Raw genomic sequence first — 16,723 nt, 5'->3', positions numbered from 1 at the left:
CCGCGGTGCTGCTCGCGGGCGCGCGGGGCGGGCAGACGGCGCGCGAGCGATGGCGGACCCGAGCTCGTTCTCGTCGCCCGCGTGCTGCCTCACGCGGCACCTCCACCTGCGCTGCCGCGCGGACTTCGGCGCGCGGGCGCTGCGGGGCACGGCCGGTCTCACCGCGCGCGCCGAGCGCGAGGCGCTGCGCTGCCTGGTAACGGCGGGAGGCGGGGGGGGCTCGGGGGTGAGGGGAGACCCCGCGCAGCCCGCGCCGGTGCCGCCTTCCCTCATCTGTCTCCCGCGTCCTTCCCCTCCCACGGCCGGCGGCCCGCTCCTTCCTTCTTTCCTTCCTTCCCTCCCGCCGCTTGGCCCTCCCCGGACCCCCGGGCTCGGCGGCTGACAGCGCCTCGCAGCCCCCGGTTCCCGCCTGGCCCCCGGAGCCGGCGCGGTGGGCAAAGGAAGAGCAGAAATGCGTGTTTTCTCGTTGAAACGGCGAATAGGGTGTTGCCAAAAAGATGGGAATAAATCAGTGGAAAACTACGCTTAGGGCTTTTTCACCTGTGTGTTTCGTTATGCCAGCTGCTTTCTCGGTTATTTTTGCAAATAAGAGTATGAACTTCATTAGCTCCTCTATATGTGAAGTTTGGGGTTTATGGGCTTCTTCTCATGCTGACTCCATAAAATTCTTATGCGGTTGGCACTTATTTTCTTAAGAAAAAAGCCTAATCCTGTAAGTAATAAAAAGTAACACTTCACTCGAGCTACAAATGGGAGTGTTGCACTATTTAGATCATCTTCTGTTGAGCGAAAGCCTGGATTTACAGTGGCTTGTTCCACGATGGAAGCCTTGGCAGAGGCTTTTATATCATTTTACACTTCACTGCAGTACTGTGAAGCCCGATACCTTCGTAGTTCACTTAGTAAACTCCTGTTTCTGCTTCCATGATCAGAAGTTGTTTTTTTTCCTCTTTCCCCTCCAGTTTTCCCAGTTCAGTGCTGCTCTCTTAAAATGCTTGTTCCCAGTGGTCAACACAGTTAGGCAGTTTTTCTGGTTTTACTTAGTAAATACTTGTTCCTTTGGAGAGACTTGTGTTTAAGATTTCATAAATATTGCATTTATTATTACACTATTTAACAGGTATGTAATGTTTTCTTCATCGCAGGTCTTGGATACAAGAGATGTACAGGTATTTAGAGTGACTGTAAATGGACAGGACGCACAATTTGCTTTTGGGGAAAAGCACAGTTTCAAGGGGACTCCCCTGGAAATAACATTTCCTAAGGAGCTAAGAAGGTACACACTTTTGTCTGTTCCTTTAGGTAGTTTCCAAAATGCACTGTATAAGCTGCTTGTCTGCCTGTAGGGTTGTTCTGTAAAGCTTGCAAAGGGACTTAAATTAGGGTGTTGCATTCATTTGATATGATCTTGTAGATTAATTTGGTATTTGATTTTCATTAGCAAAACTTTGGGAGTCTTTTTACCTACTCCCAGATCATATATCATGTATAAAATTACTTGCTAAACTGAGTAGCAAAATAACATGTAATGTATCAAAATTTTTCCAGTGCTTCTCATCAGTAATATTATTTCTGCTTCAACTACCTGAATTCTGTCTTTTCAGAATTGCTACAGTGTAGTGCCCACGGAGTTACAGCCCCTGTTTGCCATTTTTTTACGTAAGGGCTGACTCTGCATTTCTGTAGAACTTCGGGTTACCACTATGATTAGATAGAAGTATGTTTTCAAATAATAAAAGTTTTAATGTGTTGACTACACTAAGTCCCTGAAAACTGGGACTTGAGTTTTCTCAGCACGATCGAGAATTAACTAACCATAGTTAATTCTTAAATTTAACCTCTTAAATTCCATTAATTTAAAGGTTGTTGCTAAATTACAAGATGCTTTTTGGTAGTTTGCTTTATATATTGTAACTCCATAGTATCTTACCCCTCTATGGTGCCAAAGCTGTGACTGTATGAGAAAGTTCCCTTGTTTGAATACAGTTACATACTAAGTTGCTTCTTACTTTTTGGGTTTCAGAACTAGTTACTACCTCTAAAAACTGTTGTCTGGTCTCTAATTTTTTTATTCATGTTATACTTTGAATTAATGCAATTTAGAAACACATGTAATGTGAAAGAGAAAGGAATGTTGTACAATAGCTGTCCCTTCTGGGAAACACTTATGATCTAATATGAAACTATACAAATTACGTACTTGAGCAAACAGTCCACACAAAAACATAGGCCTGTTTCTTTTGTGTGACTTTCAGATGCCTTTTTTTTTTTCTTTTTAGTGCTAAATTTCCTTGTAAGAAAAAAAGGGGAGTTAGAGTTATGAGTTGTGATCGTAAGAATTTATAATTTTGTGTGAGATATAGTCCCCCGTGTAAGTATCAATAAAAGAGCGATAAGAAAGGGTAGGAGTTACAACTGACAGTCTGACTGTTCAGAAAGCAATATGTCTTTATGGTAATATGAAGTATTTTATCTTTTCTTTTTGAATATGTACTTTGGAATGCTGGTTATAAACCAGATATGTGTGCCTGGTCGGCTTATCTAATGTCCAGCTCCTCTGATTAGCTGAAGTTTGTTCTGATTTATGGTTGGATTCTTTATTCCAGAAAGTTGCATGTATAACCTGGAATTTTCTGAGAATAGAAGCAAGTACTTCTGTGTGCTTTTGGTGTGGTGGTTAAAATATGGTTTTAATAAATGAGAGTATGAATGTGTCAGGTTGTGTGTGTTCTCTTGTGAGCAAGCTGATACCTGTCTTTCACAGAACCGTTAGTTTTTACTTTACACGAATTCTGAAACCCTGAAAAAAATTTGAACATTTTTTATTTTTCTTCTTAACCCTACTGTTAATAGGGATTTTCAGTAATTACTGAAAATTTGCAGACTTTTTTTTCTGCTTAAGGATCATACTTACAGAACATTAACATCAGTAGCAAAATCTAAATTTTTTTTATTTACAGAATACACATTCTGTATTTTCCTATGTAAGGTTTTGCACTTTTTTGTTTGAGCATTTTTTATATGTATATGTGCAATGTTAGATAGTTGTGATAGAACTATATATTTGTAGCTGGCCCAAATAGTTCAAAGAAAAAGTCCATGTTCTCCTTGAAGAGAGGAAAGGAAAAGTTTATGGTTAGTAAAAACAATAAACAAGTGTTTTGACATAAAAATTGAAATAAACTATCTAATTTTTACTATCATAATTTGAAGGGAAAAGTTGTGCTTAGTATGCTACTTGTTCTCATTTTTAATGCTTTTGAGACAGTGCTGCAGACCTATTTTCCAGAAGTCTTTGCAGAGGTATTTCAGTGTGATCAGGATTTGTGTCAAAACAGTCTATGTTCTTTATTACACAGGGGACAAGAAGCAATTGTTGAAATCTCTTTTGAAAGCTCTCCAAAGTCTTCAGCTCTCCAGTGGTTTACTCCAGAGCAAACTTCTGGAAAGAAACACCCATTTCTCTTCAGCCAGTGTCAGGTTGAGTACTTTTTTTTTTTTTTAAGCTTGTTTACATACCACTATTATTTTCCTCTGGTTTCTACAGAGCTGGAGAGGAAGTCTGCTAAGGGAAGGTACAGTAGCCCATAACTTCTAATTGTGCATGTCAAAAGTCCTAAAGGGAAACACTTAATGCCAGGATACTGATGAGATTTTTTACATGTTTGCAGTTTAATAATTCTGTAAGAGCTTTACACTCTTCAGTTGTTGAAGAACATACACTACTTTGTAATCAATATATGTGGCTGCTGATCAGTCTTACCTACCATTATTTCTTTTGCAAAAGCCTTAAAAACTTCTGTCATATATAACTGATAGAAGTATTGGTTTGTGGATAATGAATTCTCTGGAAGAGCTGTATAGATTTCCACAATAACACATTAGTTGATTTATTTCTAGTCCTCTGCATTAGAAAGGCTGTTATAACTTTTTTCTTTTCTCCCTCTCTAGGCTACCCACTGCAGAGCCATCTTTCCATGCCAAGACACACCTGCCGTGAAACTAACCTACTATGCAGAGGTAAATGAACCTAAGTCAATGTGTATCTTAACTAAAGACAACTGCAACAATGGGAGAATTTATATTCACTCATTTTTGGGGGATTTTCTTGTAGCTGCCAGCATGTGGCCCAAAATAAAAACAGAGAATGTTGATTTTCAGCTTAATGTAAGAGCCAAGAACTGTTTATCTTCCCTGTAGTACTCCTCTAGCTTTTATGTTTTCTGATATATATATTATATCAAGTCTTTTCATTCACACATATCTATTTCCAAAAGAAAGAAATACAGTAGTAAGAAAGAAATAAGTCCTAAAATTAAGAATGGCAAGAAGTAAGACAACAAAGAATGCTGTAGCATAAAAATTCTTGAAATTACTCTTATGTATTCCTTTAAGTATTTCTTTTGCTATGTAGTTAGGGGATCTTTGCAGTTTGATAGTTTGATTGTTTTAAGGAATCAAACAGCAAGATGTGCAATATGACATTATAATTCAGTTGTCTGAAGAAAGTGAGACTTTTAACTTCTGGTGGAGGTAATCCTTCGGCTCAATTAAATATTACCGGTCTTCAAGACAAAATTTTCCACATACATTATATTCTACTTGATGGAGATGACTTAACCACAGAACGATCTGGGCTACTCTTTGTTATCACTTTGTTACCACTGCTTCTAGTCTGTTGTGTAATCCTATGTGCTGCCTGCATTGCTTAGAGTTGGGTGACCTTTCAGATATCCATTCCAAAAGAGCTGGTGGCTCTCATGAGCGCTAACCGTGATGGAGAGATGCCTGACCCAGAGGACAGCAGTCGGAAGATATACTGTTTCAGTCAGAATGTAAGTGCTCCAGGAGAGTAAATGGATGCCCACGGTCTTATTCCTGACTCATGCAGTTCACAATCACTTCAGAGATGGTTTTGATGTCATCAGGAAATCATGTGACTACTCATGGTGGGTCTTTGCTATTCTAGAAATAGGAGGTATTATGGATCTGGAGATCCATAATACCTCCTATTTCAGATACCTCAGATCTTGTTCTGAGAAGACAGCCAGTAAGTGCTGGCGGTGTTTACTGGTCTTTTTTGGCATTCCCAGAAAAGCAAAATTCAAGTATTGAAAACATTTGGTGTACTCAAAGCTAGTCCTGTCAAAATCGTTTCTGTCTGCACTGATCCTTGGAAAATAATGCAGACACAAATAACATGAGAGTAGGTTTTAGAGAACATATACTGCAAATTTTAAGCTCACCAAGATCTTAGCAGTGAAGCTCAGCATTGAAACCAATTTTTAGCTTGAAGTTAGGCAAATTCTGACAGCAGAGATCCTGAATTTTTTTTTTTAATGTGAAAACTTTGGCTTCTGTGGAAAGTATCTTCAGGGAATTTAATGTTACTGTTCTCTGGATGAAATGCTATTAAGTGGTGCAGCTAATTTAATGATTCCACTGCTCCTAAAGCGGCAGTCTCAATTTACTCTTCTGGCATTTTTCTTCTCACAGGTTTTTGGATTACAGTTCTGATGCTTATGGGATCTCTTGGTGATTCTAGTTCGTTTTGCTGAACAAGCAGATAAAATTAACATAAGCTTGAAATATAAATTGTTTTTACAGAAGATCTGGGCTATTGAGAGACTTAATGACTGCAAGGAGGGATGGAATTGTGTGATTGGAGGAGAGGAGGGGAACCTACTCTGAACTGCAGCAGCTCTTGGGTTTCATTTGGTTGCTCTGTGAAACCTGAGGGAGGCAAGAGGACAGAGAGGGAAAAAATAGTTACCTTATCTGAGAGCTCATCAAAATGCAGTGTTTTGCCTTCTCTGTGGAGCCAAAACATTTGCCACTCACAATCTAGTACTTAAGGTTTCTATGCTGTGTGTTATCCAGAGCTGTATGTTATCTAGAAATACATTGTTGATAAGTTTGGTGAACCTGTACAATTTAGAAAACCATTATTTTTTAGAAAAGACATGTTTTCCTTTTACCAAAAAATTGCATTAAGCGCAAAATATATAAATGAAAAAAGACAAATGTGTTTCCTGAGATAAAAGAGGCAAATGCATCAAGCTTTTGGATATGTAAGTGTGCTGAGCTTATGTAGAACTACTTTTTTTGCTCTTGTGTGGACAGGCTGGTTAGAAGTGTAGTGGAGACCAGCCTCTGTAAAAATGAGTTTACCACCCAAGAGCCATTGACATTTGAATTTCAGAATGTCAAAATAGCAAATTGGACATCAAAATATAGGGATATATTGACAATTTTGTAATAACTTGTCTATTACTTAAGTCAATGGACTTTGTTCTTTTCAAGAATATGTTCTATGGATTAATAGGTAAAATTAAAACACACATGATGATATGGGTATTTTAATAAATGATATTTAAATAGTTTGGAGATAATGGTGGAATAAAATTTTCTGAAATGTTGTCTCCAACTAATTATGATGTAAAGTATTACTTACTTATTTAACAGTGTTAATCAGATAAAGTGGAACTCTTACAGGGATGGCTCTATTATGCCCTTTTCTTTCCAGAGCACTCAGAGAAAACATTTCTCTATGAAGATATTCCAGTTTGAAGTTTTTTCGTAAAAATAACAAATACTCAGAGTTTGTTTTAATTACAAACGTGGAAATCAAATACATACATTTTGATTTTTCCTGAATTTTTTATATCCATAAATATTCTTGTTTACTTCATTAACGCTCTTCCTGCATCCTTCTGTGTGATAAAACTGCCCTTTATCCAAACAGTGTCTCTTAACTTCTCCTTCTATAAAATTTAATTTAACTGAAATGAATATGGAAAACTGACTTTCTTTTGAACAGGAAGTACATCCTATGGAATATCATTTGGGGAGTGCCTTTAAAAAAACAATACCTGCCTTTAAGGCAGGAAACTGTAGAGGAAAACTTCTTTATTTACATATCTTTGTTTTTCTCTGAATCAGTGGTCTTGCTAACTGACATTACAAATAAGATTTCTTTTTTTTTCCTCATGTTCTTCACTAGGTTCCCGTACCTTGCTACTTGTTTGCTTTAGTGGTTGGAGCTTTAGAAAGCAGGTGAGTGAATCTGCACACTATAAATATTAATAACTATAATAAATCTTCAGAGTTATCTTTTTAAAAAATTTGTTTCTTGGTCTTTTTTCTAGTTTTAAAAGGTCTTAAAGGTTCAGTTAACCTGTTTGTATCAAACTGCATGTATATTGATTTGCTCTTGCATAATCCTTTTACTTTTGCTGTAAAAAGTGAAGTGTTTGGAACTGAAAAAGCTCTTAAGGGTTTACAGTTTAGCACAGGAAATAGATCTTTCCTGGGTAACAGATAAGCCTTGTCATGTACAAAAGGCAGATAAGTATAGCTTCAGCTTCATTTCTCATCTGCACAAGGTTGTGTTAATCTAGGCCATAATAATGCATAATAATGCAAAGTTAAACATACGCTTTCTATGTTGGTTTCCCATAGAATTATTTCTGGTTCATAGTGTCTTATTGGCATTTATTTTTACTTTCAACAGAAAGATTAGCCCAAGGACACTGGTGTGGGCTGAAAAGGAGCTAGTGGATAAATCAGCCTATGAGTTTTCTGAGGTGGGTAATGAAAAACAATAATAAAAGTTTTGTAAACTATTTTCACATAGTATTGGAAAAGGAACAAACTGAGTTTAACTGTTTTGTTCATCTGTAGCTCTTCTTTCTCTCCCAAAAATGTTTGCAGCACAAAATTATTACTGCAAATACATATTGGTACAGTCTTGTACTCATTTTGCATGTGGGACTCACCAAGGTGACAGAGGATGAAATATGGGATCCATTGCTTATTGTTTGTTCAGTGCTTGTAGTCAGAATTCATCTTAGAAACTAATGTGGATTCTTGTTTCAGGCTGAAGCTATGCTGAAAACAGCAGAAGATTTAGCAGGACCTTATGTATGGGGACAGTATGATTTGTTAGTCTTACCACCTTCTTTTCCTTATGGTGGTATGGAGAATCCTTGTCTCACTTTTGTAACTCCAACACTATTGGTAAGTATAACAGTGATAAGCAAGGCCTAAGGATAAGTTGACTTGTACCCATCAAGTGGTGGATAGTAACGTACAAATTGGATTAATCTTCTTAGACAGACCTGTTCCTACCTCCTTAGGAGTTAGGGATTGTACTAGAAACTGCATTAAGTGGTCTATTTTGAGGTTTACTTGAACTGACAACTAAGTTATTTTTTTCTTTTCTTTTCTAGGCAGGTGATCGATCTCTGTCAAATGTAAGTCCAAAATAGGTTCTTGTTTTTCATTCTAAGTAAATTCTAGAAAACTGGAGATGTATGTATTTTGTATAATGGACAGATGGTGCCTGTATGTATAGGGGGTGACTGGGGTTAGCTGCTCTGTAGCTCTTTTCCTGTCCTGTTAAACCACAACACCTATGTATAGATATGTTTAAAAACAACAACTGAATTGGCCTAATTGGAATTGTTTCTAGGGAACATCTTCCTCTATACGTGTATCTATGAACTAAAACTCATATTATGTACAATTTACTATAAAGTGAAAGTAATGAGTACAATTTGAGTAATTTTTTTTTTTTGGAAAGGTGAGAGCTCTGAGTATTTTTTTATTTCATATGTGTTTCTACTTGACTGATGTACTGCTAAAGAAAAAAAGAAGATTTTCTTATACCAAGAATACAGAAATATGGATACTTTTTAATGTGTTGTGCATCATTAGCCTTCCAGGGGTGACTTCCTGTTTGATATTTTGGAAAATCACAGCACTGCAGAAGTTGCTTAGGTGGGAAAGTAGTACTAGCCCATCACTTGGTATTCTGTATTCTGAAATGTGATTTCATAAATGAGTTACCTACACCAAGCTACCAGAGGATTTTTGTTGATCAGTGTGGCTCTATGGCTTGCAGGCTGGGCATTCAAAGTTATTTCTGTAGAAGGTTTGTTAGGGGAGTTAGTCCTCTACTTGAGATTTATATGGATAGGTCTACAGAACTATGAATGGTGGCTGACTTTTGGAATGTAATGTAGTAAATAAGATCCTATCAGGATTTTAGTCTTTCTGTTGGAATTCGATGTTCCTTTTCCAGAGGAGTCTAAATTTTATATCTGTTTTCTGTGTTTTAGGTTATTGCTCATGAAATCTCTCATAGCTGGACAGGAAATTTGGTAACCAACAAAACATGGGAGCATTTTTGGTAGGTATGATGTTCAGTGCAATGCATATGATATTTTAAATTTAATCTGTAAAGAGACCAACCAAATTCATTTTGCCATCCTATGGTGCTGACTTTATCAATGTGTTTCCAGGCTGAATGAGGGTCACACTGTATATTTGGAACGCAGGATTGGTGGTCGGTTGTTTGGTGAGCAGTTCAGGCACTTCCAAGCCCTGGGAGGCTGGAGAGAACTGCAGAATACGGTAAATATTTTTAAAGTTATCACAACTTTATGCTTAAGACTATATCTAAATTAAAAAAGCTGTTTTCATGTGTTTCCCACAAATAAAATTAATTGAGTCAGCTTTCCTAATACTTTCTTATTAGATGATGAACAGCTTTGATTCCAAGGTGTATGATTGCTTCCCAAGGTAATAGCTTAATATACACAGATTAGATAAAGCTTTTTAATCTATTTTAAACTGTCCTGTAAGTGACAGCTTAAGTAACATCTTTAGAGACTCCCCTGCTTATTTTTGGGTAAGGCTAAATTGCAGTGTTACCTCTTGCCGTACTGGTAGGCAGCTAAAAGCTTGTCAAAATTATATGCATGCGTGACCATCCAAATTTCCAATGCCTCATGCAAGTAACTGTTTTGGGTTTTTTTCTGTGTCTAAAAGGGTTGTTTAGTTTTGTGTTTAAGTAGCATGGTCAAACCTTAGTTTTAAGATTTCAGTCTGCGATATTTCCAGCCCTCTCATTCTCTTTGGTGATGCAGTGTGCACTGGTTTACATTTTTTTCTTCATATCAACCATTTAAATCAGGTGGTTAAATAGTTTATTAATAAAGGGATAAAAATGGATAGTTTAATAGGTGCTTATGGTTATGACAGCTGGAGCACACGGTGATTGGTCATAACATCTTTCTGTTTGTTACACGATCAGGCACTGATAAACGAGAAAAATTTTAGTAAACTATGTTTTGTGCAGATTCAGAACTTCAGGAAAAAGAATGAGAAAGAATGCTTTGAAATGAGGCTGTCTTAGTTTTGGATGGTTTATACTTTATAGAGAGAACTATTAGTGATTTGAAAGAGTGCTAGTTTTCCTAGATTAATATCTTTTCTTGTGTTTTTGACACAGATAAATACTCTTGGAGATAAAAATCCTGTAACTAACCTTGTCCTTAATCTGGATGAAGTAGATCCTGATGTTGCCTATTCATCTGTTCCGTATGAGAAAGGCTTTGCTTTGCTTTTTTACCTTGAACAACTTCTTGGAGGACCAGGTAAGTGTTAGTCAGACCTTATATTTTATTGTTTTCCATTTTAATTTCAAAATTGTTTCAAACACTGAAACAATATGTTTTTTAACTGTTAGATGTCTTCATGGGCTTCTTGAAGGCTTACGTTCAGCAGTTTGCTTATAAGAGCATAGTAACAGAGGACTGGAAGAAGTTCTTGTACTCCTACTTCAAGGATAAGGTTGAGTAGTATTTAAAACTAATTGCTTGAAACCTTTTAATGTGAAATTACGGTATAACTCATGATTTATCATCTTTAAAGACCAGTTCTTTATTTTTCTTTTCTTTATTTCAATATCTTAGTATGATGTAATCTGGCATTTTGTAAAGATAGGTTTGCATTATGATGCCTTTTTTTTTTTTCTTTCCATAGAAGGGAATATTTTGTTTTGAAGTAATCTGTATAGGATTCTCCAGGGTAAATGGAGCAATGTTAATAAAACAAAAAAAAAAAGGTTAAAACTAGATTTCATAGGGTATGCTTTTCTCAAAAAACAAATGCAACCAAACAAAAAACCAACCAAACAGAAAAGAACAACGAAACCATTAATTCACATTTAAAATTTAATAAGATTTTGTGTTGCTTTGTAGGTAGATGTTCTTGATAAAGTTGATTGGAACTCATGGTTTCATGCTCCAGGAATGCCACCAGTGAAGCCTACGTAAGCTGCATTCTTCTGAAGTTCATCTTTTCCTTCTTCAGATTGCATATGATTTTTCCAAACAGTCATGAAACAGTTTGTAAATAGGGTTAAAGTCTTCTTACAAACATTTTATTAGAGAATGCCCTACTACTATGTAGGAGAAAAAAACATCACCGTTAACATTTTCAGTCTTTTATTCTGGTGGAAATTCATTTTGCTTTGAAAGTTGCCAGGAAAGGTTGTTTTTTCTGGCACATTGTTACAACAGTCTTCTCTTTTCAACTTTAAGATGTAATATATGTATGAGCATATATGCTGAGTATTAATCATTTTAGGAGTCTGTGGGATCAAGGGATAGTGATATCTTTTGTAAATTGTGTTGCAGTATTGAGTTGGAGCATACAATGAACAAATGTGGAACCACTTGAGAATAATTTCTAATTATTCTTGTAAAAAATATTACAGGTGCTTTTTCTGTTTCCGAAGTGTGATCCTTTGTTTTTAATATTTGACAGGTATGATATGACACTAGCAAATGCTTGTGTTGCCTTGAGCCAAAGATGGATTGAAGTGAGTAGTTAAAGAATGCTGAGGTGTCTGTATCTTGTAAAACTTTGTTGTACAAAGTGAGCCCTTCTTTTCTGAAATCTATTGTTTGCTGAAAGAGCGTGTATTTATGGTGATAGTTTGGCTACCAAGGATTCTGCATTTCCTAGACTAGCTTTTCATCAAAGTTTGTGGATTAGCTATGACTTATGTTGGTGAAGTGTGGTACATATTTTAACAAGGCACACAGCCAGCTTCTTGTTAAACATATGTAGTAACTGAACTGAGAATATTCTTTTTGAAACCCTGATATTATGACTTGATTTAAAAACAAATGCCAAGATATCTCTGCATCACTGATTATATTGTATCAGCAATAGTCCTACTATGTTATAGTGAAGTTATGCATTTCCCATCAAAAGCTGAAATACATAAGTTGTAATAAGTAACTAATACCACATAATTTTCTCCTAATTTTAACCATAAAAAACATACAACTAATAGAGAATTCAGCATACCTTCCTTTTGTTAGCTCTGTGGCTTTTCACCTAACTAACAGAAAGACAGTGGAGATAAAAAGATCAGTGGAGAGAAAATAAGTGAAGAATACAAACATCAGACAGCAGCTTAAATCCCTCCCTTCCCCTTATTGTAACATCCTGCACAGATAGAAATCAATATCTTCTTTATGTGAAATGCCTCAACAGTAAGTGCGGATGCCAAAACAGAAAATTACACCCTATTGTACTTTTTAAATACCTATTAAAAATTAAGTAACCATTCTCTTTTAGGCAAAAGACAGTGATTTGGGCTCATTCAGCTCAGCAGACCTGAAGGAAATGTCATCTCATCAGTTAATTGAGTTCCTGGCACTGTTGCTTCTGGAGGTAAATGTGCACCTGGGGTGACTTGATTCTGGTATCGCAAGAGCAGACACAGTGCTTTGGAATTAAGTTGTTCTTTTAAGTTTTACTAACTTAATCTGCTCTCACCATACATGGTTATTAAAACCTTCAGCCTTGCCTCCCTGATTTATGTCTGGCTCTTCAGTTAACAAGCAACATATAGAGTATTTTGGATTGAAAGGTAAAAAGAAAACTATGAGATGATGCTTGAATTTGCCTGTATTTGATGTTATAGCAAATAAGCTATAAATCAAATGGAATGCAAATACTTTGTTTTGATTGTTTTGATAGTACTGGATGTGGGATTTAGCTGATATTTATTCCTTGCCTGTTCCCTAATACTGTGGAAAGGTGAAAGGAACAAATAAAATATTTGTAAGATTTCAGTTTCTTTGTAGCATCAGTCTTCTTGATTACCCTGTTTATTTTTGAAGTATCTGGCTTGAAGTGTTCCTCTGGCTTATTCTGACTGTGCAATTTCTTTTTCAGGCACCTCTTCCATTGTCACATGTCAAACGCATGCAGGAAGTATATGACTTCAATGCTATAAACAATTCTGAAATAAGATTCAGGTTGGTTCTAGTGTGGGCACTTTCCTAATATTAAATGCTTTCATAAAACGAATTGTCCTGCTTCATAAATGGTCTGAGACGTCCTTTGTACAGAACTGGTGCAGACTTTGGATTTGGGTTTTTTGTTGTTGTTGTTGTGGCTTTTTTTTAAAAGTACATGTGCAAACATGCTTACCAGAGTCGTGTTCTGTTACTGTGAGTTGGGCAAATACAGTCTGGTAGAAGAACTCAAAGTGGACAGTGGATTAGCTGTACCTTATTTTAATCTGTCATGCTAGCAAAGGAACCTGACAACCTGGTAACTTATTTTGGGGGTGGTCTTGAATAAAACAATAGTGACCAATCTTTCCAATATTTAGTCAGCACCTGGTCGTCAGGACTTAACCTAGTCAGTTTTTCTGCTGATGTACCAATGTTTTTTTCAACACAACTTGAAATTTTTTTTGTCATATTTTATTGCTTACTATTATAAAAAATTTGTCTCATTAAAAAAAGTAAGTGTCAAAGGGGAAATTTCTAAACAAGCAGTAAGTACTTCTGGCTAAATTGATCCTCATGCCACCCTAATTTCTTCTATTTTATACTTACAAATTGTGTTTGCACATGTCACTTGTTGGAAAAAGGTACCCCATCGGGATATAAGTAAGCTCAAAAGGTATCTTGAAGTATTGCATATTTTGCTACTGTTACCTACTTGGATACATTTAAAATAGTTACCACTGTTCTGCCTTAACTGGGGGGAGTTCTTAGTTTCTTATTTAAAAAACTAAGTATTTTAAACATATAGTTCCAACTTCCTGTAACAAGATGAATTTCTTCTCTTTTTTTAAACAAAACAAGCACATGCCAGTAGCTTGTGATATTTTGTTTGGATTTTTTGCTGGTTTGTTTTTCGGGGTTTTCTATAATCACTTGGTCAAATATGACAAGGGCTGTATAGTTCAGCTCTAATTCTGAGTGATACAACTAGACACTATTGTAATATAAAAAATTACATAGCTTCAGAAGATAATCAGACCATTTTGGAGAAACTTGGTTGCAATTTTTTCCTGTTTTATGGAAAAGTTCACCTTTGTACTATGCTAGTCAAACACTAAATATTTTATGTTGAATTTAGCTAGAATCTCACTCCCGTGATGACAGAGCAGTGCCCGGAATGTTTATGGGAACAGAGTCGTAATATAACCAACCACCACAAATGAAAATAAAAGTGCAAATTTTTTCTTTGCCCCCCCATCTCCAGATGGCTGCGTCTCTGTATCAGGTCCAAGTGGGAAGAAGCTATTCCTCTGGCTCTAAAAATGGCAACAGATCAGGGCAGGATGAAGTTTACTCGACCCTTGTTCAGGTAAAAGTAATCTCCAAATTGTAGGAGCTCATGCTGTTGGCATTTCTAGTATAATGGAATGTATAATAGAAATGCATTTATGGCACACCTTTAAGTGATATAATAGAGAATTCTCGGAATACTGTGACCAAGCTTATCTTCTGAGTCGCTTTCCACTTGCTGACTTTTTTTCATAGAAGAAAGCTTAATCCCAGTATGCACCTTAAGGCGAGGCTTTCAAGGGAAAAGTAAAACCTTGAGGAAATCCCTGGTGTACTGTTTTTCTAGATTTTTGTAATGGTGCTTCCCCTCCCTCCTCCTTCTTTTACAGGGACCTTTACAGTTTTGACAAGAGTCGAGATCTGGCTGTCAAGACATTTCTGGAGCATAGACCCTCTATGCACCCAGTCACTTCAATGCTTGTGGGCAAAGACTTGAAGCAGGACCAGTGAAATTTTCTTGTTCCTGAAAGAAGAGACTTGTTGCCCAAACTGTTGATATGCGTGCTTGATTATGCCATTAAATGCTCTGCTGCTTTGGTACTGATGTAGCTTAAAATTAATTTTCCAAATCAAATTCAGTACTTTCTATTTTGCACTTCCAGGTAAAGCAGCAAAATTGCTACATCTCTGGAACTGGAAGAATGTTTTTGTTACAAGCAATTTTTAGAACACACAGAAACTTCTGAGATGTCAGTCATTTGTCAGTGATAGAATTGAAAAACATGAAAAATTAATTGGTGGATGGTATGACTCTTTGTGCACAGCATTCTTTTCCATAGCACGGTGATTGAAACTTCAAGTATCTAAAGACTACAAAATAAATCTTTTGTTTCCCTACTTGCCTGTGTACTGATCTGTGCAAAAAGTTTTGATTTAATACTTTTGTTTTATTTACTGTTTTGTTGTGGGAGAAATTTTTGAGTCCAAAAGGACTATGAAGGTGGTTTTCAACCCACTCACTATATATTTTCAAAACTTATTATTGCAGGGGAGCTAAAGTCCAAGTCTTTCCTTACCCAGTTTGATATTTTTAATATTTGCATTTTTAACCGGTTCTGGGCTCTACCCCTTGTGCTACTATAACAACTTAGAGGTAAGTGTGAAAACAATGGGAGAGGGGTGTTTCCTGGATTTGTTACAGCGCTGCAGTTCAAGGTGGTGGCGTAGGTGATGCTGTGGGGAATGCTGCCATCTCTAGGCTGGGTTTTGCAGCGAGTTTGGTAAGGACTGCTTTCCCTGGAGGTGATATGTTTGTATAAATTAAATCTGTTGACATAGGGATAATCCCGTGCAAAGAAGCAACAAACAAAACCAAAAGTGCTGATTTAGGGGAGAAGAATAGCAAATATAGGTCGTGACAAAAGGCTTGGATTAAATAATAGCACTTAAAAGGGGAGAACCTGACAATTGATTAATTTATGTTCTGAGTTTTGATCCTTACAAGCTTTCAAGTTGTCATAGTTTAACCCCACCCAGCAACTAATCACCAGGCAGCTGCTCACTCGCTCCCCCTAGTGGGATGGGGGAGAGGATTGGAAAAGTAAAAATGAGAAAACTCAGGGGTTGAGATAAATACAGTTTAATAGGTAAAGTAAAAGCTGCACACACAGGCAAAGCCAAACAAGGAATTCATTCACTGTTTCCCATGGGCAGGCAGGTGTTCAGCCATCTCCAGAAAAGCAGAGCTCCATCACACATTACAGTGACTTGGGAAGACAAACACCATCATTCTGAACATTTTTCCCCTCTTTCTGCTTCTTCCCTCCTCAGCTTTATATGCTGAGCACGATGCCATAGGGTATGGAGTGTCCGTTTGGTCAGTGGGGTCAGCTGTCCCATCTGTGTCCCCTCCCAGCTCCGTGTGCACCTCCAGCCTCCTCACTGGTGGAGTGGGGTGAGAAGCAGAAAAGGCCTTGGCTCTGTGTGAGCACTTCTCAACAATAACAACATCATCCTTGTGTTATCAACACTGTTTCCAGCACAAATCCAAAACATAGCTCCATACCAGCTACTCCAAAGAAAATTAACTCTACCAGAGCCAAAACCAGCACGCAAATAGATGAAGTGTACTTCATCAAGAGATTAGTTGTTTTGTGGAGGCAGCTCTAAGATAAATTAAGGCGTGAACATACCTTGCTGACTTTTATTCAAGGCACTCTAAGTGCTTCACTTCAACTTTATCCCACATATGTTTAAGTAGTTTAAATAAAAATTATAGAAAATTTAACTCGTATGTTATTGAGGCTGAAAGATCAGCTTAAAATCTTTCT

The 16,723-nt window shown here is 36.9% G+C and overlaps 1 protein-coding gene across 2 annotated transcripts; it reads left to right on the top strand.

Moving 5' to 3' along the window:
* The first annotated feature begins 3 nt into the window (after nt 1–3).
* LTA4H (leukotriene A4 hydrolase) lies at nt 4–15,290 on the top strand. Of its 2 annotated transcripts, none has more exons than XM_051784062.1 (19): nt 4–196; nt 1,146–1,276; nt 3,360–3,480; nt 3,952–4,020; nt 4,731–4,835; nt 7,004–7,056; nt 7,514–7,586; nt 7,879–8,019; nt 8,232–8,255; nt 9,123–9,193; nt 9,306–9,417; nt 10,298–10,442; nt 10,535–10,638; nt 11,049–11,119; nt 11,617–11,671; nt 12,439–12,534; nt 13,042–13,124; nt 14,368–14,472; nt 14,783–15,290. In XM_051784062.1, exons 1-19 carry the CDS (start codon nt 50–52, stop codon nt 14,901–14,903), a joined length of 1,827 nt encoding a protein of 608 aa, XP_051640022.1. In that variant the 5' UTR covers nt 4–49; the 3' UTR covers nt 14,904–15,290. The 2 variants fall into 2 exon arrangements, with proteins under 2 accessions (XP_051640022.1, XP_051640023.1); XM_051784063.1 differs by lacking the exon at nt 4–196 and adding an exon at nt 250–712.
* Nucleotides 15,291–16,723: the final 1,433 nt, after the last annotated feature.

Source organism: Manacus candei, unplaced genomic scaffold (genome assembly GCF_025592945.1).
Source record: "Manacus candei isolate 608988 ecotype Guabito, Panama unplaced genomic scaffold, ASM2559294v1 h1tg000018l, whole genome shotgun sequence".
Lineage (NCBI taxonomy): Eukaryota > Metazoa > Chordata > Aves > Passeriformes > Pipridae > Manacus > Manacus candei.
The sequence above is the reverse complement of the archived record's forward strand: the minus strand, read 5'-3'. Positions and strand labels throughout refer to the sequence as shown.